General features: G+C 37.5%; 1 protein-coding gene across 2 annotated transcripts in view; it reads left to right on the top strand.

The window, feature by feature from the left end:
- The first annotated feature begins 1247 nt into the window (after positions 1 to 1247).
- The window catches only part of LOC113171730 (cAMP-specific 3',5'-cyclic phosphodiesterase 4B-like), a 42137-nt gene continuing 19104 nt past the window's right edge, over positions 1248 to 24280 (top strand). Inside the window, exons 1-7 of one of the 2 annotated variants that reach the window (XM_026374335.1) lie at positions 1248 to 1316; positions 10251 to 10379; positions 14966 to 15213; positions 19264 to 19458; positions 19566 to 19602; positions 20160 to 20230; positions 20851 to 20900. In XM_026374335.1, the coding sequence (XP_026230120.1) occupies positions 10338 to 10379; positions 14966 to 15213; positions 19264 to 19458; positions 19566 to 19602; positions 20160 to 20230; positions 20851 to 20900 (643 nt within the window). In that variant the 5' untranslated portion in view covers positions 1248 to 1316; positions 10251 to 10337. Of the gene's footprint in view, positions 1317 to 5924; positions 6033 to 10250; positions 10380 to 14965; positions 15214 to 19263; positions 19459 to 19565; positions 19603 to 20159; positions 20231 to 20850; positions 20901 to 24280 lie in introns of those variants that run through there. The other variant, XM_026374334.1, reaches the window with a different exon arrangement.

Genomic DNA, 24280 nt, shown 5'->3' with positions numbered 1-24280 from the left:
TAGTTAGGCTGATTATTTTTCCCTGGTGGATAGGAATGTGTCTGACTAGTGTCAATACAGAGACTTTATTGTGATCTTAACAGTCTCTATAATAGGTGCGACCGGGATTGACTGTAACACATTCATCGTCTGCATTTTACCATTTGTTTGTGCTCAGCCTTTGATCAAATCACTGTTTGTCTGCTCGCCGTTTAACATGAATGACACCTGAGGTAATCTGCAGAAGAAACCTGTGTAAAAGTTCAAACATAACATTTATTTTTATTGAGCATAAATATGCAGGTCTCCCCTCGGAAAATAGGCTGCTAAGCTGGGTCTTCCTGGTTAAAAAAGGTTAAATAAGATATAAATTAAATGTGTTCAGTCGAATGTTTCCTCTTTTACAACTATTTCTTTTTTTTTTTTTTAGCTGTGCATCGGTTTGTCATCCCAAACAATTATAACAGAGCAGTGACATTTCACGGGCATGCCATACCATCCCCTTACACTTCTGAAATGTGCCAGTATTTCCCTTTAACCCCAAATCATAGCATTTTTGTATTGTGCCCAGTCATGTGCTGTGAGCTGCCGACTGTCCTTTTATTCTCAGTCAGTGTTGAAACAACAGGCCACATACATCCAGCTTCTTGTTAAAAGGGCCCCCGGGTGCCATACCGATGACTCACTTACTGGCTGCTCTGTGGCTTTACTGGTGATGTGGTTACCATCCAACCTTTTGTGAACATTGGCGTTGACTTCTAGTTGATGAACACATGCTGTGTCTGCAATAGGGATTTAGTTTTTGAGGACTGGGAGAGTGTTTGTGGAACTGGGAGCAGTGATGAAAAATCACTGCGATAGTGAATATAGCAAGTATTGCGTGTGTGTGAGCAGTTTGTGTGTTAGATAGGAAAATCGAAGAGGAACACTGCCGCCTTTACACTTCTCTTGCATTTCACAGTTTAAAATTAGTTTTCTTATAACTCTGACCTATTAAAAGTACTTTATACTCTCTACTATTTATTACATGGTTGGTGAATTCATGCAAACTCAGTGAATTCAAATATCTCTGTGTTCTCTATTAGAGAGGAGATACAGTATGGTGCCTGTAAGAGATTGTAATGTTTTGAAGGGGTCTTGTTGCTGATCTAAGATCAATCACATAGTTTCCACTGGGTAAAGTACTGTCAGTATTTTTTTTTCTTTCAAACATTTTGCTGTGCTATGTGAAATGTGAAATTGTAATCCATACATTCTTTGTCTTCCAGTCTAACAATCTGCTGACGTGAATTCTGGCTCCTCCTCTTACCACATTCTCAAGGAGAAGAGCTTCATTTGTGAGTACATTTCTTTGGCTCATGGGAGGGGATTTTGTGCTTTACTGCAAGCTTTAAAGTTGAGTAATAGAGTATAGTATTTCTTAATTGACTTTCAAGCAGAAGATATCATTTTTTCATTGTACTTTAAGTTATTGGCTCCTTGAGCTCTGCTAAGGAACAGTGCCTGATGATGCTCAAAATACACACCAAAAGATGTGGTGGAAGGAGTTACCTAGCTCTGCAGCCACAGCAGCCCAACTTCTAGTATTCAAAAAAACACTGAAGATATAACTCTTCTCCAAACAAAATCTATTCTTTCCTATCTGGCACTAATGTCTCACAAAACTGAAACATTTCTTCTCATGGCACTTTGCTTTCATGTCTCACTAAGTCAGGTATTGCCTTAGTCTGATAATCTAATTGTTAGGTCTATGTGTTTTAGTGATTTTTCAAGTAAAGATGCTTCTCAAATGTGATTGAATATAGTAAACTGAATGTTTCTGAATGAAGCAATTTCAATATGTCACTGGCAAATTCATTGACCTTTCCTTTTAATTTTGTGGCTCAATATTTAATTATTAATGTTGAAGAAATTATTGATTAATAAACACTTGTTAGCCAAAGTCCCAATACAGTCAATAAAATAATAAGTGTTTCACAGGCTAAACCTGTAGCCTCAGAGTAGGATATAATCAGCCACCCTATGTGTAAAGGAACTGGTGGATCATATTACCTTGTTCACTTGATTTATCGCCTTCTCATATGTCATCTGAAAGATTTGCAGCCACATTCACATGGAGTTTGCCCCTTGCTAAAGGCGCTCTCGGCAGCAGGCTTGCTGCTACCTTCTCACTCCCTATTTGTTATTTCTAACTGTTTAAACTTCCTGCAGCTGGCAATTGAAAGTTTTGTATACTGAATGAATAACTGATGAGTTGCTGTGACAGACAGTGCTTCAATCTCAATACCTCAGTGGATGTTGAATAGGGTGATTTAAATACAATGGGATAATTAGTTTGTGTAGGGCGGGGGGTTGAATTCAACAGACTCCTTCTTAATTATTGGACTTTTCAGCAACTGCAATCAAACAGTGACTCATCCAGTGTCACAGTTACTGTGTCCTGGCCACCAATTATCTCTCATTTCTTTCTTTTCCTTTCAAAAAGCCTGATAAGGCTCTATCTGAGGAGAGTTAATCAGCACTAAAACCTCAAAATGAACTAAGCATTTATTCTTCTCTTTCATTTAATTAAAACAAAGTATCTGAGATGAATGCTTAATTTTGCCCAAGGAGTACATTATGGTGTACAGTATAGCAGAGGATGCTGTTATGTATAATCTAACTCCACACAAAGGAGAGATCGATGGTCATATAGGTTTGCTAAATTTTAAATGAATTAAGACAGTTTTGTAACAAATTAGTCTGCCTTCCTACTTTTTGAGTCCAATTGAAAGATTAACTTTCTCATGGCATTACCGGTGATTATATTTACAATGTCAATATGACAAACACATGGTGTGATAGAAAAAACACAATAACAATAGCAATCCAAAAATGATTGTGATATGTGGTATCAAGCTCATACAGTCTAGCCAGTCTCTCTTTCTCTCTTTCTTTCTGTGCTCCGTACAGTAGGGCAATGGGCTCTATGCATGTGGCCTCCACAGTTGCGTCATCTTTCAGCTGCCATAAATTGGTGTGTTGTTTCACTCCCTCCTCAACAAACTCCTCTCAGTCTTCATTCATCTGGAAAGTTCATTTCTGTTGGAATCTGTTCCATTGTGCCGAATACAAATAAAAAAGAAAATGTTTCCACTCTGACTTTGTTTTTATGTTCAGAGACAAGTAACAGAAGCTGAGGGTTGTGGTGACAATTGGCAGCAATTTGGTTTTGGGATGAGATTATAAAAAACTGTCAAACAGTGCTGTTTGATAAGAATAATCAACATAATAAAAGAAAATATGATATTTTCCCAGGGGGCTATGTCTGTTTATCATTTAGACACACTATACATGTAAAAAAAATATTTATAACACACTATACTGCGGTTTAATAATATGTTTGGACAATTTGGAGTTACGCTGTTTTGTCTTACATTATCCACCTATAAACTATGTTGTAGACACAGTACCTCACCCCAACCTATTTTATCTATAAATAGATCATTTCTATACATTCCTCCCTAACAGTCATATTTGATACTGTTTGATATGCCGTGTATGTTTCTAGGTAAAGGTTTTAGGTATAATTTTGGCACAGTGTGCTGATTTTGTGCAATAAAACTAATATCCATAACTACTATTTATACTATAATCATAATAAAAAATCCTGTTGATCAGCTAATAAATAAATTATTCTGTGTTTTAGTTGTGCTTTCCAGTTGTCTGTTTCTCTAATACTTTCAATAAACTAAAATATATATAACATTCAGCATTTTTATATTATTCTTACTTAGTCTGTAAGTGGAAGAGCACCTGCACCAGTACAACAACTGCTTTGTGTGTACGACATGCCCACACAAACAGTGTGGGAAGGACAGATAAGATTAGAAGAGATAAGAGAATGTGTGCCTTAAAAGTTATTGCAACCTTGCATCAACCTATTTTTCTTAGGCATACAGTTCCTAACCATATGTTTTCTTACAAACCTAACCACTCCGCGACTAACTCTCCACTGCATACAGGGGTTAGCTGCACAGGGCACAAAATGTCAAGCAAAAAAACAAAACAAAACAAACCAGATGCTGTGTCTAGTATACTGTAGTGAATAGGTGGTGTATATAAGTAATGCTTGTTTAGCAATGGTCTATGTAACTGTATCAGAAATGAGAAAGTCTATATAATTTCCATTTAAATTTGATTTATGTAGTAATGTAATGCATGTACCGCACTGTATTGTTAGACATTGTCACAATGGGGTCTAGGCTCCTGGGCCCTGTCCTTTGATACATTTTGCGGATAATCTACAGGATGTTGTATTCATTGATATGTTTATCCAGTTGTTTTGGTTCCTCAACCTGACGTATTAAATGAATTCAAAATACTTGATTTTAATTACCTGAAGTAACTGCATGTTCTTGTGGTCATTAACTAGACCATATGTATGATCAGAAGGTTTCCCACTGTCTTCTACCTACCAACACCATGATTGCATGTTCAGTGATATGGCTGTGCTGTTAATATATAATTAGAATAAGTACAGAACAACCACAACAAGAACCTGGAAACAGATAAAAGTAAATTAAGTTAGAAGTAAACACTGCAAACAGGTGCCAATGTATTACTTATATCACTATTACTTGATAATAGGCATCAGATCAATTAAATCCTTTGTCTTTAGAGAAAAATAGCTTTCAGTTTGCTGTCAAGAAAAAGGCAAAACAAAAGGAAAATGGGGAAGACCAACGGGGACAGACTTGATTCCAAGCTGTCATAGAAAATGAATGCTCATCAGCCCGTTTTAAAAGGCATTGAATAGGGTCCTTCATCATCTGAGCAATAGACAGGAGGCAATTTTATTGTAGGTAAATTAATTTATCACACAGATACACGTGTATACTGTACATACACCTCTCAGTGTCTCAGTGGGTTCTTATGCTAAATTCAACATGTTACCTTGTTTGCACTGAAGCTGAAAAAAACTACTCAAATATGTTGCTCTGACAACAAGCTCAAGTTGACTTGGATCATGTTAAATCGCCAACAATACTATCCAGCTAACCTGGTTATCCACATTTGAAGAACAGGTCAGAACAGGTCACTGGCTATCCACCTGACATTCATCTAATGTTGTGTGCAGCTGCTAACTGAAATAACTGTGTTGTCATAGAGCTCATTAGAAGTCAAATGAAACAAAAGCTGCAGTATCACGAACTAATCGCAACAATACTAAAAGTGCTTTTTTTTATGCTACGTCTGCTGGGGCACTCTAAGTGACCTTGTACTTATGCAATTAAAAAAAGACTGAATTTGAGGCTGCTCCAGGAAGCTCATTCTGTAAGCCAAGGGTCAAAAGACGTATGACCTAACCTTTTCTTTCTCTTTGCTTCCGGCAGTTTGTCTATATTTGCTTGTGGGATTTGTCAACCGTCATTTTCTTAAATTTCAGCTGCACAATAGACATGACAAATAAAAAGTAACGTGCTTTCAACGTGCTTTCAAAATGTATCAGTAAAATCATTGCACAGTGTACGCACAATATGACAAAATATTGCCTTTGGACAAATTGAAAGTGTGATGGTAATTTTGTCCTTTATCCTTGTTCATCAGTGAGCTGTTTCCAGCAGTCATTTCAGCCAGAGCCAAGCTTATATAATTCAAGGTCGGTAGAAAAGAATATGTCTCAGATGCAATAAGATTGAAATGTCTTTTTTATTTGGCTATTAAATTTTAGTACACTGCCATTAAATAACCTCATGGCTGTTTTGGAAAATAAATATCAGTGAGACGCAGGGTTTAAATGGGTATAGATGGGTACAGAGTTATGTCATCAGTAGTGCTTTGTGTTCAAAACGCTGTTCCTGAGGTGTGAATAAAATGGGCGTGGTGTTGTTTTGATTGAATAAATGTGGGTGGACCCAACAGTTAAACAGGACCTGCTGCTTTTCTGGCAACTGCTGTCGTATCTTGTGACCAGTGCTGCTCACTTCTTCATTTAGTTCTCACAGTTTGATGAGTATTTGAAGCCTTGCATAGAATACAGATACATTTTTGTCCAAGTAGATCAAAGCTGGGTAAGTCAAGTAATTTAGTTTAAGTGCATTGCATGTTCTTCGAGTTTTGTTTTTGGTTGTTTCCTGTAAGAGTAACTTGAAAAAAGTAACATGTTAAAGTGAGTGTTTAAGAGTGACCACCGCAAAGATGGTCACTCTTTAAGTCTTAGAAAGCTTTCATTATTGCTCTACAGAGTAATTGAGCATAATATTACAGCAGTTACACATAATTTCTCTAGGCTCCTTTGTTTTGGTGCCACAAAAGCTGCCTTTATGTGGGTGTCTGGGACTTTAAATGTATGACAACTACTGACTCATCGTACATAGCTGTCCATTGTGCTACACACTATGTGACATAGATTGACTGGTGAAATGGGCAGCAATGTAGTCTTGCTTACTTCTTAGTAAATAAGTCAATTATTTACTCTACTATATATATATAGAGAGAGAGAGAGATAGATAGAGAGAGAGAGAGAGAGAGAGAGAGAGAGAGAGAGAATAATAAGTGTGTGTGTGTGTGTGTGTGTGTGTGTGTGTGTGTGTGTGTGTGTGTGTGTGTGTGTGTGTGTGTGTGTGTGTGTTTGTGTGTGTGTATTCTATACAGTCCAAAACCCAATATACATATACATATGAGAAAATATCTTTATTTATCTAAATTGTCATATTTTATAAAATGGAACCAGTATAAAGACAACAGTATAGAGACAACATGTAAATAAGAAATAAGAGCCTTAAAGCAAAGCCTGTCCATGCTCCTTGTATTGTTGTACTGTTGCAGCTTCTTTAGTTTTTCTTTTGTTCCCTGTTACAGCAATTATGTATGCCTAGTACAATAATCGGTGGCTTTCTTGTTTTTAAAAAACCTTGCTGAATCTTCACCATCAGCCTCTCAAGTGTTGCCTCATGACCATGCATTCCATTGCCTATTTCATCAACAATCAATTATAGAGGTACAGGCACCAACATGGAGATAACCTATTACTGGGGTTACAAGGATGAGAGGCCACTTAAAGCTTGTTTCTCTATATACTGCAGGCAGCAGTCTATTAAAGTGAGACTCCAGCGCACTTTGATTTCAGTCTGGTTAGAGATTTCTTTTGAATCGAGTGGTCTCTTGGTTTTAGGATTAAATGGACTACAGAGTCTCATAAGCTCCTTCATTCCTTGCATACACTGACAGAAATTAGAGCTCTGATACCAAGGAATTAGCATTAACAGAAAATAACAGTGGTAATATAATAGTATTAATATAATAGTAATAGTATTTTATCTGAGTCTGAAGAGGAAGATAGTGGTCACCAATGTGTTGTAAGTCACTCAACCATATAGTGTGAGTAAATCGTACCTAAAAAAGGAAGTTCCCACTTTAAAAATCTTTTGAAATGAGCAAAAGATCATGATGTAAAGTGTGCTACAGTATGTATAGTCAGACAGTATGCTGCAAATGTAGAGATTGTCAATGACTTGTCGACTAATTTGCAATTTGGCAATAAAATGTTAGACAGCGATAATTTATCAAGCAAAAATGCTACTAACTAGTTGCAGATACTCAAGGAATGCTTAGAATTTCATGTGTACATACAAAACATTCATACCATAATTTAATTTGAAATGTTATATTTATCATTTGAGATGTGAGTATTTCATATGGATGTATGTATAAAATTGTATATTTATTTCCTACATATATTACCTCATATATTATAATTACACAGTATATTATTAAATGTTGATCTAGCTAAAGAAGAAATTTGAAGATGTTGCCTTGGGCTCTGAGAGTTTGTGATGGTTTTCTTGCACTAGACAATTCCTTAGAGATACTGGGATCTTCGAAAATAAATGTTAAATACTGTATGCAATCTGAATTCACAATAAGTGCTTTCTGAGAAGCCAACAACTCAGATAACTGCTTGTTGCAAAATATACCACAGCTGCACAGTTACAGGTTATTGCGCTTTTTGAGTACAGTCTACACAGAACATGTGCTCCTCCATATTTGAAATGGCTTAAGGACAAACTGACTTTTTTTTACCTTGCCATTGATGATTTATACTTATATTCACAAAGCATAAAAATGGTATCACACCTAACATTGCTGGACTTCCAGTGAACATTTTCAATAGTTTGACTTTCAAAACACTGCTGTCGTAGAGTGGTATTTGAAAATGTTTACCTGAAGGGATTTTTGGTGTGGTGTGAGCAACCGTTAGAAATATTAATGCATTAATGATAAGCACACAAACAAAAACGTATTTCTTTAATATTTCTGAAATAGTTTAAGCACTTATTTGAAAGAGGAGTATTGCTTATTAGTGACTAAATGGTTTTACATTTTACTAAGTTTAACAAGCTGCCTGTTATGTTGTCTTTACCAGTTCAGTCAGTCATCGCTTTAGTCCACACTAAAATATCTACAGCTACTGGATGAATAGAATTTTGACTAGATATTTGCATTGGATGGTTGTGAAATTTGATGAATTATAGCAACTTAATTTCAGCTAACACAATAATCAGATTACAATTTTAGTAAATCCAGTATTGAATTGTTGTAAAACGCATAGTGTAGTTTCTTACTGCTGAGATTTGAATCAGCAGCCAAAGAGTTATCTCACAGCTGCTCAAAACAATACATCCCTCCCATTTCACCTATTTATTTATTTTCAACAGTAACTGAGGGAATCAGGAAGCTGCACATATAGATGTTTGTTTGGAAAGATGCAACCAAGTTGTTTTCTGTCTGTGCAACTACCAAATTCTCTTTTCATGACATTTGACTTGGCAGCAGTCTGAGAGCACCACCAGTAACCTTCATCACCAGCAGTCCAACCCTGACGTAGTACACTGACAAGGACATGGTGCCTGTCAGATATGGGGTAATTTGGGGGAGTCACAGGGGGAAATCAATAGCGGCATGGAAGATATCGATTCATTTCTGTCACATAGATTAGTCACCCATGCCTGCCTGTTGGTGGTTTTCCGTCAGCTGTCGTCAGTCTGTTATTGATGAGTGTACAGTCACTGCATTCACTGCAGGCTGACAGACTGTATTGGACTTAAAGACCTCAGTCCATATACACCTTGCACTGTATCATGTAACTTTCCTGCCACTGACTTTATGTTATGTCAAAATGCATACCAGGGTTAAAGGAGCATTCCTTTTTTTGGCACCTTTTCTACAAAAAAAACATATTTAATATCACTGTTACTAATGAGGGTCATCTTTATATACACTCACTGGCCACTTTAACAGGTACAGCTATACAATGCATTTCAATAGAGCAGCTGTGCCTGAATTTTATTTTTATATGGTTATAATTTCTCAGTTTTTTTTTAAACTGTCAGAAAGGGGATGATTCTTCTATGTGTTTAGTATTATGGTCAAATAAAGGCAACTTATATGTTTCTAATGTTTATTTTACTTATCCTGTGATGCTACATTGGGGATTACAGCTAAATGAATAAACATTGCTATCCATCCATCCGTCTGTTGCTAACTGCTTTTCCTGTTGAGGGTCACAGGGGTGCTAGAGTCAATTGCAGCTGTCATTGCATGAGAGGCAGGGTACACCCTGGTCTATCACAGAGTTGACATTGACACAGACAATCATTCACATCTATGGGCAATTTAGAGTCACAAATCATCTAAACTGCATATCTTTGGACTGGGACTGCGAACTCCACACAGAAACCAAGTTGTACTACAAAAGTATGGTTTTAGTAGTAATGCAAATTACAATTGTAATTATATAATTATATAATTATAATTATAATGCTATTATTAAAAATACACAGTACAAACAAACAGTTCTGACCTCAAGGTGTGTTTAAATACTGTATGAATGTATAATTCACAGATCCTGTACATTTAGGCATTTGGCAGATGCTTTTATCCAACAACTTACTGTGAGGTACAAGGCAAAGGCAGGGTAAGTGTAAGGAGGTCTTGCCTGAGGACCCCTGCTGGAGGTAGACCACAGCTGGGATTCAAACCCCAGTCTCCCGCATCGAAGGCAGCAATCTTACCACTTCATTATCTAGCCGCTGTAATGTTTGCTTTTTTGTCAGAGTTGTGTCATTCTGTGCCTAATGTGATGCAGACTTTTCTGTTTACTGCTGCCAAAACTGCATCACGAAATCAGAATAATACCCTGTCTGACAACAATTGAGAAGGCAGAATAACTTTTGGTTACTTTTCTTTGTCCCCCTCCCCCTCCTCTCCTTTCTGCTTCCCATGTGCAGGCGTACTGGTGAGGCTGCCCAGAGCAGAAGCGCGAATGAGCTGCGTTTTCTGAGAGCAGATCAGAGACACACAGAGAATCTCTCAAGATGAAGAAAAGCAGGAGTGCACATGGAGTTACACCAGGCGATGTAAGTATCGATTTTTCCGACCATCCATCTCTGCAACCATGAATCCAATCAATGCATTCATTACACAGCTAGTCATGATTTCTTTAATCTGAAATTTGGCGTTTTGCCTTCAAAGTTTAATTTTGCAATTTGCAGAACAGTTACTGTAAAATTTGCAACATTTGCCTTCCCTATATTTGCTACCAAGCAAAGATATAGTACAGTGAGCTCTAGTGGTAATACAATGAGGCAGTGAGGTGCAGTATGTCTATGTGGTGCTTGGTGACTCATAAACAGATGACGGTACTGTACACAACAGATCACTATCTGGCAGGACACACTGAAAAGAGTGAGGTGTGTGTGTTGGAACATAGGATGGGGGGGGGGCAAAGGACATTGTGCTTGTGGGACAGAATTATGATGATAGAGAACTGAGGGGTGATGTGAAGTTTACAAGAAGGAGGCAGAGCAGGAAGATGTGTTAAAAAGCAGTTTACACCAGGAGACATTTAGGGCATAGCCTGGATGGAAACATGGATAAGAGCAGGAAGGACAGAGATCTGACAGAGCGGCCCATCTGTTTCTCCTCAGTGCCACCAGTGTTTATGACTGGGCAGGAAAGCCAGATCATTTGCTTTGACATAGTCCAGCAGGAGCTCAGTAGCCAAGCTAAATCCTAGATGAGAAAGTTTCCTTCTGTGACAGGCCTCTATCATCCTTCAACCACTAAAAGAATACAATAATGCAAAATATTGTAAAACCTATTTAGTAGTGCTAATTTCTCACTCTTTATGAGGGAAATGCAGAGTATAATAGCCAGTAATGTCAGAGTGATTAATGATGTTTTTACTTATACTTTAGCAAACACATTTCATTTTTTATTAATAACCTCATAGCATCTATGTGCTTATTCTACTTTACTGGCAGGACTGTTCTAAAAGAAATGCTACATTACTTTTTTGCTTGCAGGACTTTGTAGCATTTGGCAATTTAATATTATATATATATAATTAGTTTTCTTTTTGCAAAATTGTGACAAATTGACAAAAGAAAATAAAACAAACAAAATAGCAAACTTGGTCAACAGTTAATTTCATCATTGTTCCCAGTGTTTATACATTTCATGGCATTTATCAACATGGAGAGATTAATTCTATGCCTGACATTAACAGAGGAAAAAATATTATGGTATTGTACACTTTAATTTATTGGTTGTGCAACATAGTACAAAATGCAAAAACTGCAGTGAACTACTAGTCAGATATTTGTTTATATTAAGTACTTTATCCCAGTTACAGAAGTTCATTTTTAAGCTAAAGTACAGTAATGTACCTTTATCTCAACCATCTGCTGTTCTACACTACTTAAGGCCCTTTAGTGTCAATCTTGCACCTTACATTCAAAGTCTATATCAAAGCAAACCCTATTTGTTAAAGAAGCTCTTCTAAATAAAGCAGACTCTGATGGGTCCCTGACTCACTAATTTGTGCACTACATCAAGCTGTACTATTTAGATTTTTACTCTTACAGCTGTCTCATTTAATACACCTTGTCTAAAAAGGTTTTTGGAAGGGTCCCAGAGAATGCTGGAGTTGTTTAGGCTCTGTAGCTAAGAAAGGCCTTTCATCTTCATCAGGAAAACTCCCACTCCACCTCTGTTGGACACTGGAGCTACGCTGCCTCCGTTTGCTACTCATTGTTTTATTTCATCAGATTTCCATGTCCTTTTATGACCATGTTTTGACACACATGATAAATCCCAGGTTTCTATATTTACTGAGGTTTTGAATTCTAAAATTACCTACATCTGCATCCTGTTTTAACCTCTTCGGACCTGGCGTACACATGCGTGTACATCACATTTTGGGTTCTTGTGCGTGTAAGCTGATCGCAACTGTCTTTCAAATTTCCTTTCACAAATAGGTTTGTAAAGAAAAGGGCATTGCTAGTTTTTAATACAAAATGTTTTGAATGTGTTATAATTTGTTGTTGTAGGCATATGATGTCTTCCTGAAACTGTTATTATTATGCTTAGTTTTTATACTTATCAGGTTCCAATAAGCCCAAATAGCAAAGAGAAATAAAAATGCATATCGAATTAGAGCTTGGGTCTTATGAGGTTAAATCAGGATTATTGCCTCTTCCTAATGCCATTTGGACAATGGACAAGAGATCAATAAAGAACTTCAATTGCATGTCCAGAGATGCAATCAATACACAATTGATAACTAATTTCACAGTGAAACACTGGTGCCACTGTGTCATATTAACAAGACACTCTTTAGATCTCTGGTTGTAACATTTGCTTGACAAGTCAAAGATCCAAGAGATCAGCGTTGTCTATACATAGCTGTATTTTGTCAGATTTAATTGTCTCCTGTTTCCTCAGGACAGGAAGAATGTGTCTGAAAAAGACAGACACAGGCACAATAAATCAGACGAATTACATTTCCCAGAAGGAAGAGGAGAGTCAGCAGAGCTGTGTTTACTAAGAAAGGGAGGCAGACTCTCATCTCTGTGGCTTCTCTGTCTTTTCCATTCACTGTCTTAATCTCTCTCATTCTGAAACTTTCCTGGTCTACTAATTGTCTTTTGTACCAATTTGTTTCCTAACTCGTGTGTTTCAGGCACCTTCTCTATCTTTCAGATAGAGAAGGTGCCTGAAGGTGTCTTTTAGATAGAGAAGGTGGGGTGACTTCTTCTTTGTGTCTTTATATTCATCTTTCTCCCTTGATTGGCTTGGTCCTAGTTGGCCTTTTTACTGATCATTTCATCTCACTTCATTCTGTTCCTCATTCATTTGCATTTGATAATTTTTTCTTTAAGGCTTTCATCTCCCTGCAACACTGACATTTCAGATTTTTAGCGAGGGTGTCTGGACTGGACTTTAATCATCTTTAAGGCAATAAAATAAATTTGATGAAAGTAGATGACAGTGTTGTCAGTGACCCTGGTAGATATAACTCATAGTTACAGTTTTTTGGACACATCACCGGGACAAAATAGATGGGCATGTGTTCACTCAGTGGTCCTTTTGACTTCTTACCAAGCTTAGGCTAACACTACTGGTCATGATTTGTATTTTTACTAGAGACTTTTTTTTTATGCCATTATACAGATTTGTTATTAAGTCCTATAGTGGGACACACTTTCTGTGATACTATTTCATTTGTACATACTAAAGCTCAAACTGATTTGTTGTTGTTTGTCTTCTATGATAATTAATTGGATAATGTCAATTTTTAGACTGTTGGTTGAACAAAATATTTGACATTTGAAGACATTTGTAGAAAAATTGACTGATCAGTATCTGGGGAAATGCATCAGAAGGTAAATCTGTAATGAAAATAATTACAAATTGCAGCTCTACCACCCATTAGAGTCAGACTAATATGATGATATAATTATAATGAGCCAGGCTCATTAGGCTATTGCACATATAAATGTAAATGTTGACCGATAAGTAAGAAGAAAACTGCAGAACATAAATGTCAAACTGCATTAGAAACAGTGTCACCATTACGTACTGTAGTTTGTACTTAGAGAACACTGACAAGTTGATGTTATCCTGACTTTAAAATGTTTGAAAAATCTGTTTGAAAATAGTTGCTTACTGTATGTTTAAAAAATTACTGATGGCCAGAATAAGAGATGTTATATAAATCTTTATATATCAATATAAGTATGGGTCTGGCTATAGTACCTACAAATCAAATTGTAGCTTCACTCTTTTTCCTTCTCACACTTATACTCGCTTTTTTAACCACTTTCTTTTGCACGCAAAATCTCCATCTAGTTTCCTGCGCCACACACACACATAAAAGAAACAAATGAGCTCTTGTTTGCTATAGCCACGTACTAGAAATTCCTCGATCCTCAATTTCCCCTACGGCATCGTCGTTCCTTCTTTTCTTTCCTGTTCATTAGAAACCTGTCGGGGTGTTTCATTTACACTCGCATGCAGTGAACATAAAGTGGAGGGTGATGTATGCAGAATGAGCTCTGGCAGCCTGCCTCTGTTTCCTCAGTGCCCTGGCTTGTTTATAACCTGTCATTAGAGTGGAGCACCCAGGGCTCCTTAGCAGAACCCTCTCGCTCAGACAGACACATTAAACACCACAATTTATGATCAGCACACCTTCAATTGGCAAAGTGTGTGTCTAGGGGCCTGAAATATGCTTTGATCAGACAGTTAATTTTTGTCTGTGTAATGAAGAGCATAAAAGCATAAATGTAGCCAATATACTGTACAGCACTTCATCATCTGGGATATGTGCAGGGCATAGCGATCCATCATTTAGTGTCTAAACAACTCCACTTCTTTGAGTCTCACTGGAATGATCAAGGTTATATTTGCTAAATTTGTCTTTCTAGAACTTTCTCTATGTTTTTATTCTTTTTGAATCGCCTTTCTGTGCCTCTGTCATTAAATTTTTTAGACTTTGATGTTTAATTACCCGTTTGTATTGCAAGAAGACACTGACCTGATATTAAACATTTCACCCACATTTTCTTTTATGTTGGAAATATGTTATAGGCGGGGGGTATTAGTCAGTTGCACAGAAGTGTATTCCGATTGATGATTATTTATTGTAATTTTTTTTTAGGACAATAAGGAGCTTTCTGTGGGACAGTTTCTTACGGGCAGCACCCTTGGGGTGGAGGTGTGCAAAGTCCACAGGCGGTTTTCTGGCAACCTGCAGCTGCCTCCATTGTCATGGCGACAGGCAGAAAAGGAGAGAGATAGGGGCAGGCCACTCTCCCCTGAAGAAAATCCAGCAACTCCAACGAGACCCACAAGCTTGCCAATCACCTCTCTGCCTCGCATCAACATCACACAAGCTGATTCTGACGGGTGAGGCTTTGATTGACTACTGTTACAGTTTTCCTATAGAAGTAATGCCTACATCTTATAAGAAAGTACTGCTCCCATCTAGCTTTAACTTTAGCTTTGCACATATGCCGCAAAATTGGCAGTATTAGTTTGTTTTAGTTGTTTCTTTCAGTAATAAAATATGAGCCTACTCTTTGGGGAAAAACACTGTTTTTGTTCATTTTTAAGGCATCAGATGGTACAAAATAATTTGGCACTCATTCAATATTGTTGTGTCTTGTTTTGAGGCAGACTACAGTAGACTACTGTTCCCTGGTAGCAGTAATTTAGAGAATATATGGAGTATCAAATGGCTCTTTAATGATGGCTATGACTACATAATTAAATGACAATTTACAGCGTACATCTTTTTCCTTTGAACATCTGTGACTCACCCTCTAAACTACATATTATTAGGGGCCATTGTTTGACTCTTGTATTGCTTTCATGTCTATGACACTCTCATACTCTGCTCTACTGCTTCTAAAAGCCTGGGTTGCAGTTATTTGGAATAAAGGTCAGGAGCTGGAAAACTTTTACCCCTTTTGTTGCATGACACTGTGGGCACTTCATAACTTTCAGTAGGCAGTGTGAGTTTGTGCTCAGAGAAGGAGACGTCATCTCTTCAGTGTCGTGGCTTCACTGGCTTGATAGCAAAACAGTAACTTCTTACTTTAAAAGAAGTAACAAAAGGCCCCATGCAGTGTAATTTTAGTTGTTTCTGGGGAGGCTGTGGATTTTAAACATCAGGAAGGTGCTGTAATACTCAGTTGTAATGGAAGACAGTCAAGAGAACAGGGAACTTTGGCTGGATCAGGCAGACTCGAACCAGAAACTTGCACCCTACAGCTCACCAAGACATTTTCAAAAGCAGGTCATAAACAAGCATCTCCGTCGATACAGGCGCTTCACTGTAGCGAATACCTGGTAAGGATGTGGTTAACGTATTTGTGTGTCCAGAAAAAGAAATGTAACTGAATTGGCTGTTCTTTGTTGGTTGACTTTATTTGTCAACTCTGTTTATTTATTATGTTGTTGGAGAGCAAGTGATTTATTTACTTGCACATACCCTTATTTAGCAGTAGTTTATTTTCAAGTTGCCAAAAATGTTCCAACTCCAGGGTGAGTTAGAGTTCATAAGAGTGATTTATCAAAAAGGTTCACTAGTATTTAAAAGTGGAAATAGATCCTGATAACATATGACAAGTCTTACGATTGTAAATGATCTCTGTTTTCAGCATGTCTTAAGTCCAGATAGGGTATTTAAAAATCGTTTAATCATGTTGTCTCAGAAGGCTGTACAGTGTATGACATGATGTTTACATTTTTTATAAACTCAAACTAGAACTAAAGAGACACGTACTAAAGGTATAATACCAGTAGTTTTGACAAAAAAGATATTTTGTTGTATACATTTTATCCCAATACAGTGTTGCTTTCCAGCAAAGTGCTGTTACTTTTTTAATGTGTTGAAAGATGTTGGCTTTATTTAATCATAAATAGCTTCTGTTTTGAAAACAGAAAAATACAAGCCGAGCAGAAGACATTGTCAAATATTTTTCCCTCTTGAAGTTGAATATCTTCCAATCTCTGTTTTAACTCAGGTCACAGTGGCTCTGGTGCTCTTCAGTCACATTTAGAGACACAGTTTGAGCACCTTGTCCCTCACTCATCTTCTCTACTAAACCCCCCATCTAAACGTCTCACCCCTGCTAACTTTTTTTTATAGCAAAAGTTAACTGCAGTCCTCACCTGGGACCATTGTCACTTTTTAGAAACCTTAATAGAGGAAATGTGAAGGAGACTAGCAAAGGTGAAGAGATCAAATTGTGTCTACACTACTGTCTAATATTGCAGTGATAGTGATAGTGATTCTGAAACTGATTTACCCTGAAAAGGACTCCCTATTATGATACTCAGATGACCTTATTCTCTCTTACCACCTTACCACCTCTCTTACCACATGTACATCAAGTTTACAAATAAGTGAAAATCTGGTTTTCCACTTATTACCTATATTTTGCTATAAACTCTAGTGCATATGCTTTTACAGGACATTATAGGTGGCCAAGTGAAGGGCTGGCAGGATGACGAGCACCCTGACTAATCTGCAGTGGTTTAATATAGAGGGAAAAAGAACAGGCGGTCAGATAAACAGGGAGTCTGTTCCCTTGTAGCGTCTGCCAAGCCTACAGCACAGTTACTCCAGAACGTGGATTGTTACTAGACAGAAAGGGGTCTTTCAGTGCATGTGCGCATGTGCATGAGTGAGCAGCTTCAGTGTTTTTTGTTGCCCGATGACAAGAAAGGAGGTGAAAGGGAGAGAAGAATGTTACGGAGGTCCCCTAGGCGCAGAGTTGGGCACTTTGACTTCAGTGAAGAAGTGGTCAGTAGAGCACACCTCTCGGCTCCCAGGTGACATTTAAGTGATGTTTGTAATATTTATATTCAGTTTAACGACATCTGTGTAAACTATTTAAGTATTTTGAGCTTTTCTATTTCTCTGTGTTTTAAAACTATTGCATCATTGGCAGATTACAGCATACATTTATGACTTGAATTGTTCATCAAACCCAGCTGTTTATATAGTTTATCTAGATCTAGAAAAATAATGCGTCATTCACATATTATGGTTCCATGCCCATTTCAGAGTACGAGATTTTAATTGCTGTAGTTACAGCTTTTTGTTGATGTTGTGTGAACTTGTGTTTTGGATAATGCAAAGGAGTTTACACATTTCCCATTAATCTAATCTTGTCTGGCAGAGGTGTGGGGTTGAGTGTGTCTCCATAGAATGTGTGCCTAGTTAATCCGACATGTAGCAGAAATTACACAGGCAATGGGGTAAAAGCGGGGCAAATAGTGAAGCAACCTTTGAGAAAGTCAGTTCATTACAAGAGAGATGAGAGTGAGTACTGGTACTTGTTATTTCTTAACAAACACACCCACCCCTTATTTCTTAACTTCTGCAACTGGACTAAGTTAAATGCTATTGGGTTTTAAACAGCTAGTCTAAACAAAGTCAATTCTGGATATAGTGAGAGTTATTCATTTTTTAAATGATTTGCAACAGCTGTTGTTCGTGCGGAGCATTGTTACTTTGGTCTTTCACCTTTAAACTCCCGTCCATCTGACCTGATCATCTGGTTACACAATAGGTTGTCCTCACCTCCTGCACCCACTCAATGGAGACAAACAGATTTTAGCGTTCTGTGCATGGTGGTGGTTTCTTTGGGGCCTCAGCAAGCATTCTGAGTGAAAGGATTATAGATGTTTATGTTACGTTTACATATGAAATATGCACAACAGTTTGTTGGTTTGGTCAGAGTAGGGCTCTATAAACTGCCTATGTTTTTACTGTTTTGTATGTTTTTTTATTTAAGCCTGCAGACAAGCATGGACAGTTAGTTTAAATTCTGTTTCACTTAGATTGTTAATTTTTCTAATTCAGTCTTATTAGATTTATATGTCAAGGACCAAGTACAAACATATTAATCTCCTGTAATGGGAGGAGATGCTTGTTCCAGATTTACTGTATCTATTAGTTACTGTACTTTCCATCTGCAGTCCCTGGGCATGAAATGCAATAGATCATGTATACAAGTTTTAAATAGCATTGGGTATTGTTGAGTTTAGAAATAAATAAACACTAAAATATGCTTGACATTATCATAAGAAGCTCAGAACACACCACCAGCTTATAACAACACAACCCCTCGTCTCAATGACCAACAAAGCATACTTATTTAATGAGCAAAATATTTTTGTTTTGTAGGCCATAGATGGATGAGTGAGTAATCTCTTTCCTGGATGGGATTTGTGGACATGTTGTGCAAGTCAGTACTTAGTGGGAGCTTATTGGAAGTGCTTAGTTCATAATGATGATGTTCATTTGAAAGTTAGTATAAATAATTTGATTGATTGCTTCCTAGAGACACATTTAGGGTAAGTTGATTTAGAAATAACTGAAAACCTTTCACTGATTTCACCTTTCTCTGTATTGAATATTGTTGTTTATCTGTCTTCCTTTAGCTTCGAAGTGGAAAATGGCCCATCATTGTGCTGCAGTCCTTCAGACCCACAGGCATCACCTGGTTCGGGTCTGGTTCTACACCCCAATCTGGCAGGCCATGGCCAGCGGAGAGAGTCCTTCCTGTATCGTTCTGACAGCGACTACGAGCTATCACCAAAGTCCTTGTCTCGAAACTCTTCTATTGTTGGAGAACTGTGAGTTGTTTACAAAGCCCTCTGAAATATCAAAGATTTTCTGATGAACTGTGTATTTGTTAATGTGTGACTGTCTCTTTCTTTGCTTTCATCACATCCCATTTCAGACATGGAGAGGATTTGATTGTGACTCCATTTGCCCAGGTAAGGGCTGGGACGTTCTTTCTATTTGTGGCAAAATGATTTTAAGTTTCAGCTCCTCAAACAAAGAAGGTACACTGACATCTGGTGGTTTGAAACATTTACAGCAGCTCTACAGGACTAGTAATAGCTTAAGGGTCATGCATATGTGCAATAAAAAAGGAAATTAAAGTAGCTGGTAATACATTTTAAAGAAGTTTATTGATCTCAGCAGGAAAGTGTTCCTGCAATTGTACCTGCAAAATCCACAGTAGGAGTGGACAAGCACTGATTATCATTGAGAGACATCTGCAAAAGCTGCACTGAAATCATTGTTAATTAAAAGTTGTAAATGACTCCTGATACAACAATAAGTAAGTCGCACTGCTTAGGCAGATGCACTCCCAGGTAAAAAATAAAAATACAGAAATTATTTTTGTATTTTCAAAATACCTCACATTCTCACAGTATTATTATGTATTATATGTGAAGTGAAATCATTGTATTATAATTATGTGTTTAAACTTTCTGCTGGAGTCAAATTGCTAACTTCTTTTAATCTTTTTATTTTGTTTTCTTAGGTTCTGGCAAGCCTTCGGACTGTAAGGAACAACTTCACCACCTTGACAAATGTACAGTGTGTATCCAATAAGTAAGTCATCTTACAGTTGCATTATAATATGAATCAAAATTTTGTAAGTGCTGTAGGATGTCTTTAGCTACACAATGCAATGTCAGTTTAGATGCGCCTATTTAAGATGCCAACATTCCTCACTTGGGGGCGCCAGTGCATCAAAAACCATGCTGTGGCGTCATGAAAAAGTATTAGATTTAAATACACAGAAAGTCTTTTCAGCAGCAACATTAAAATTGGAAACTTTTTTTATTTGTTTAATTATAATTATTAATATTTTGTGGAGATTAAGTTGCCATATCTCAGTTAAGTGCATAAATGCTCCCTCTGGTTACTGAACTGGGTCAGTACTGCAGCTGCTGTTGCCTTGAGTTTGCAGGAGAGAAGGTGGACACAGTCAATACAACCTCTGAGAGAGGGGTCACTGTGAACTGAAACTGGATTAGATATGACACTCTCACGCAGAATATTTGACCTGTGGCAAGTTCAGAGAACTGAGGGACCATCTGTTTAGTGTCTGCACTGTGGCAACAATGACATCTGCTGCTTAGGAAAATAATGCAACCATTTGGTGCATATAAGAGCTCCTTCTTCTTTAATAGTTTGTGTGTGTTTGTTTTTTTTTTTTCTGGTTGCAGGAGGTCTCCTGCTGCAAATCAGCCTTCTGTCACCAAGGTCTGCCTGTCTGGTGAGTAAGGTCATACGCCTTTTAGTACATGACGAGTGAAATTTAAATACACCCTTATCAGATGTAATGGTTCTAGGAAATGTGTAACACTGTAACATGCATGCAGTGAAATGCCTTTCTGCCTGCATTTCATTGTCGTTGTGGTGAAGGTTCTCAGAAACCAAATGTCAAGATTGACTACTGGTGGAGGACAACACTTTGCTACAGATCTAAAAGATTATGAAAGATAATAATGCAAAAATAGAAGAATCCAAGATACTCTTGTTTGAATGAAGTTTAAGAAATGTGGAATTAGCTCGGCATATTAGGAGTTGCTTGCCTCCTGAGGGTAAAGTAAATACAATAGAGAACAGTTTTTTGCAAACATGCATGAAAAGTAAGCTTCTGCATTCTGGTTTCTGCTTCAAAAACTTTAATTATTGTAGATAGACTAAGTAAAGCTAAAGTAGTGATCATTTCCAGATAACACTATAAGGAGTTTACACAGCCAGCTGAAAACCTTTCCTTTTCACTCGAACAGAAATTGAAATCTTTTGATTCATTGATTCAGGAACATGACTTGATGTCAACACAAAAAGTCCCATGCATTGATGTTATAACAGGACAGAGGGAAAGAAAAAGGATGAAAGAGATTTAATGTTCAGAGTCAGATCAGGTAAATGTGAAGGAGGGAGAGGACAAGAGAGAGGAGGGGAGGAGGGAGGTGGGGACTTTGGTTCCTGCTGCACTGGTTCTTCAAGCTCGATTGACGTCAGCACGGCCTGCACACGGGTATTCTCCTCTTCCTATCAGCACAGATGGCCTGCTAGGAGCGTCCCGCAGCAGGAAAAAATACAAGACAAGTGTGAATCTCTTGTCCTTCTCCTCCACACTTCTCAGAAACCTTGACCTTAACAAAGTAATTGCTGACAACTGAAACCATCCTATTGTTGGTTTCTATCGCAACACATGGGAAATAGAATGAAAAAAACTACTTCTAAAACTTATTTTTCTGATACAGCAAATAACTAGTCCCACTGTAAAATATCACTGTCATCAGCTTTTGCCAACCATACAAAGAGCCTCTAGTACAACTGCCACTAAATAATAGTGATTGTTCGTAGAGACTACAACAATTAACAATATTACAAGTAAAGATGCCTTCATGCCTCCCTTGTGCTGCTCTTTGTGTAACTTTCGTCAACCCTTTTGCCGGAAAAGGTGAACAGATTTTTCCTGTTTTGCGCCTGGATTTTTACTGAGGTAATATCCCCAGTAGTGGAAAACATACACTACCTGCGTCTTTCTGGTAGTGTATGTTTCTTTATGAGCTTAAGAATCTTTGAATACCTCTAAAGGGACTTGAAAAGTGAAATATGTCAGAAATCAAGAGAGAGCAGCGTCAATTCCTGTAGGAAGACCAAAGGTCTAGGCAAAGAGAGTGAGCAAGATCAAGAACAAGTGAGGGATTTGCCAGATTGTTGTAGGGAGTGAGATAGAAAAGAAACAAAACACATCAAAGGTCAGAGAAACACGTCACAGTTTTTGAACCTTTTTAATCAGATGCGAATTGGAGGAAGCAGAAAAGTCAAATTGGATGAAGTAAACAGAAAGCAGGAACGTGACCACAGTGACTGGGTGAAAGTGCACAAGAAACAGAAATGTGGGGGGTATGCTAAAAACCAGCTCAGCTGCGAATGCGTCACTGCAGCTTATTCACACTATTAAACATCTTACTCCAGTAACTCGAGGGGATTGTAGTTTTCGTCATGTGAGTTTGCAGTTTACGCTTCACAAACCGTCCTGACCTCATCGTACATAGTCCTGCGAGCCCAGCAGCCAACAAAGGGTTCACTCTTCCCCAACTGATTCCGATTATAGACTTTGCTTTATATTATGCCTGATGAATAGTACTTTGGAGGAAAATACTTGATTATGACGTCTGTAGGGGTCAAGGACCGGCAATTAATGTGTGACGGTTATCACTAGCATTAGCTGATTGTTGTCACAGATTGTAGGGACTCTGAGGTACATGGTTAGTCATTTAGCCAGTGAGGGGTTTGTGGCATGTTTGTACATTGATCCATAAATTATTGTTTAATGCTGTACAGCTGAAATTGAGGAGCCTTACCTTACAGTTGACCCAGAAGAAGATACCTCTTACAAGCCTGTGTAAGTAGGTCTTCCACAGTTGTACATAGTTTATCATATTATAATATACCGTGGTTTAATGATGATGTCAGACATGTATATACATCCATACAAACACTTATCAAAAAACTACCAGCTCCATTGAAGATCAATTAATACCATTCTGTGTTTTGTTTTAATTTATCCAAAAGGAGAATAGTACAAATGACAGGATCCAGTATTATGGGATTATGTACCAATATATAATTCAAAAAATATTCCAGTACTCAAATTTGTGCATTAGGAAGTCTACCACTAGTGAACTGGTAGGCTGATGTTGTTACACTAATACAGAGCAAAGCTGTTTTCTCTGTTCTTTATGCTAAGCAAGGCTGCAGGGTTACATTTAATGTACAAAAATAAGAATGGTATCAATAACCCTTTCTCAAAGAAAGTTAATAAGGGCATTCATTAAAATGATGAATAAACATTATCGAGATCTGTTGCAGCACTTAAACATAGAGTGTTTTTAATAATATCGTAGGTATCATTGTGCATCATAAAACCAAAACCTTTGAAATAATATTGCATTTTGTTGCAAAGATTTCCATTGCACTTTCATTTTAAGGCCTTCCAAGGAAAATAGCTTTGAGCATTATTGTGCAAGACATCCCTGACACAATCATTGGGGCCAGGGGTTAAATCGTCATACACATGCTGTATTTGTATTTATTAGTTTGTATACGTTTAAAGTGGTTCTGCCTTTTCCCCATATTTGTTGTTGCCCTTCTTGACAATAGCTTTTTTTCTGACTTTTTGGGACAAATGCATCACCTGCTCAGTGAGCCAGTTTCCAAGAAAGTGGTGCCTCTCAAACTGTGCAAAATGAATTTCTTGCAGGCAGATGGCTGCATTCAAGCAAACACATTCTTTGCCTTGAAATTAAATGCACAGATGGCTTTGTACTGCCTAGGATGCAGGGCATTGCACAATAAGCATTTATTAATTTTTCTTGTCTCTACTTGTAAACATGACTTGAAATACAAGTAATGAAAGACTAACCTAAAACAGGTTATTGGTACAACATAAGAAAAAGGGAAAGCATAATAATCTGCACTTTGATGCTAAATAACAAGGAGTAGTCACTTTTAATTGCAGCACAGGCATAGAAGTGCAAGGGCAAAATAAAGCCTTAGTGTCTAATTACCAGCCTGTATTGCGGGTTCATGGTACGATTAATTGCAGTGTACTTAATGCTAGTAGTATTACCT

This window comes from Anabas testudineus, chromosome 17, assembly GCF_900324465.2.
Source record: "Anabas testudineus chromosome 17, fAnaTes1.2, whole genome shotgun sequence".
Lineage (NCBI taxonomy): Eukaryota > Metazoa > Chordata > Actinopteri > Anabantiformes > Anabantidae > Anabas > Anabas testudineus.
Note: the sequence above shows the minus strand (reverse complement) of the source record. Positions and strands in the feature narration are given on the sequence as shown.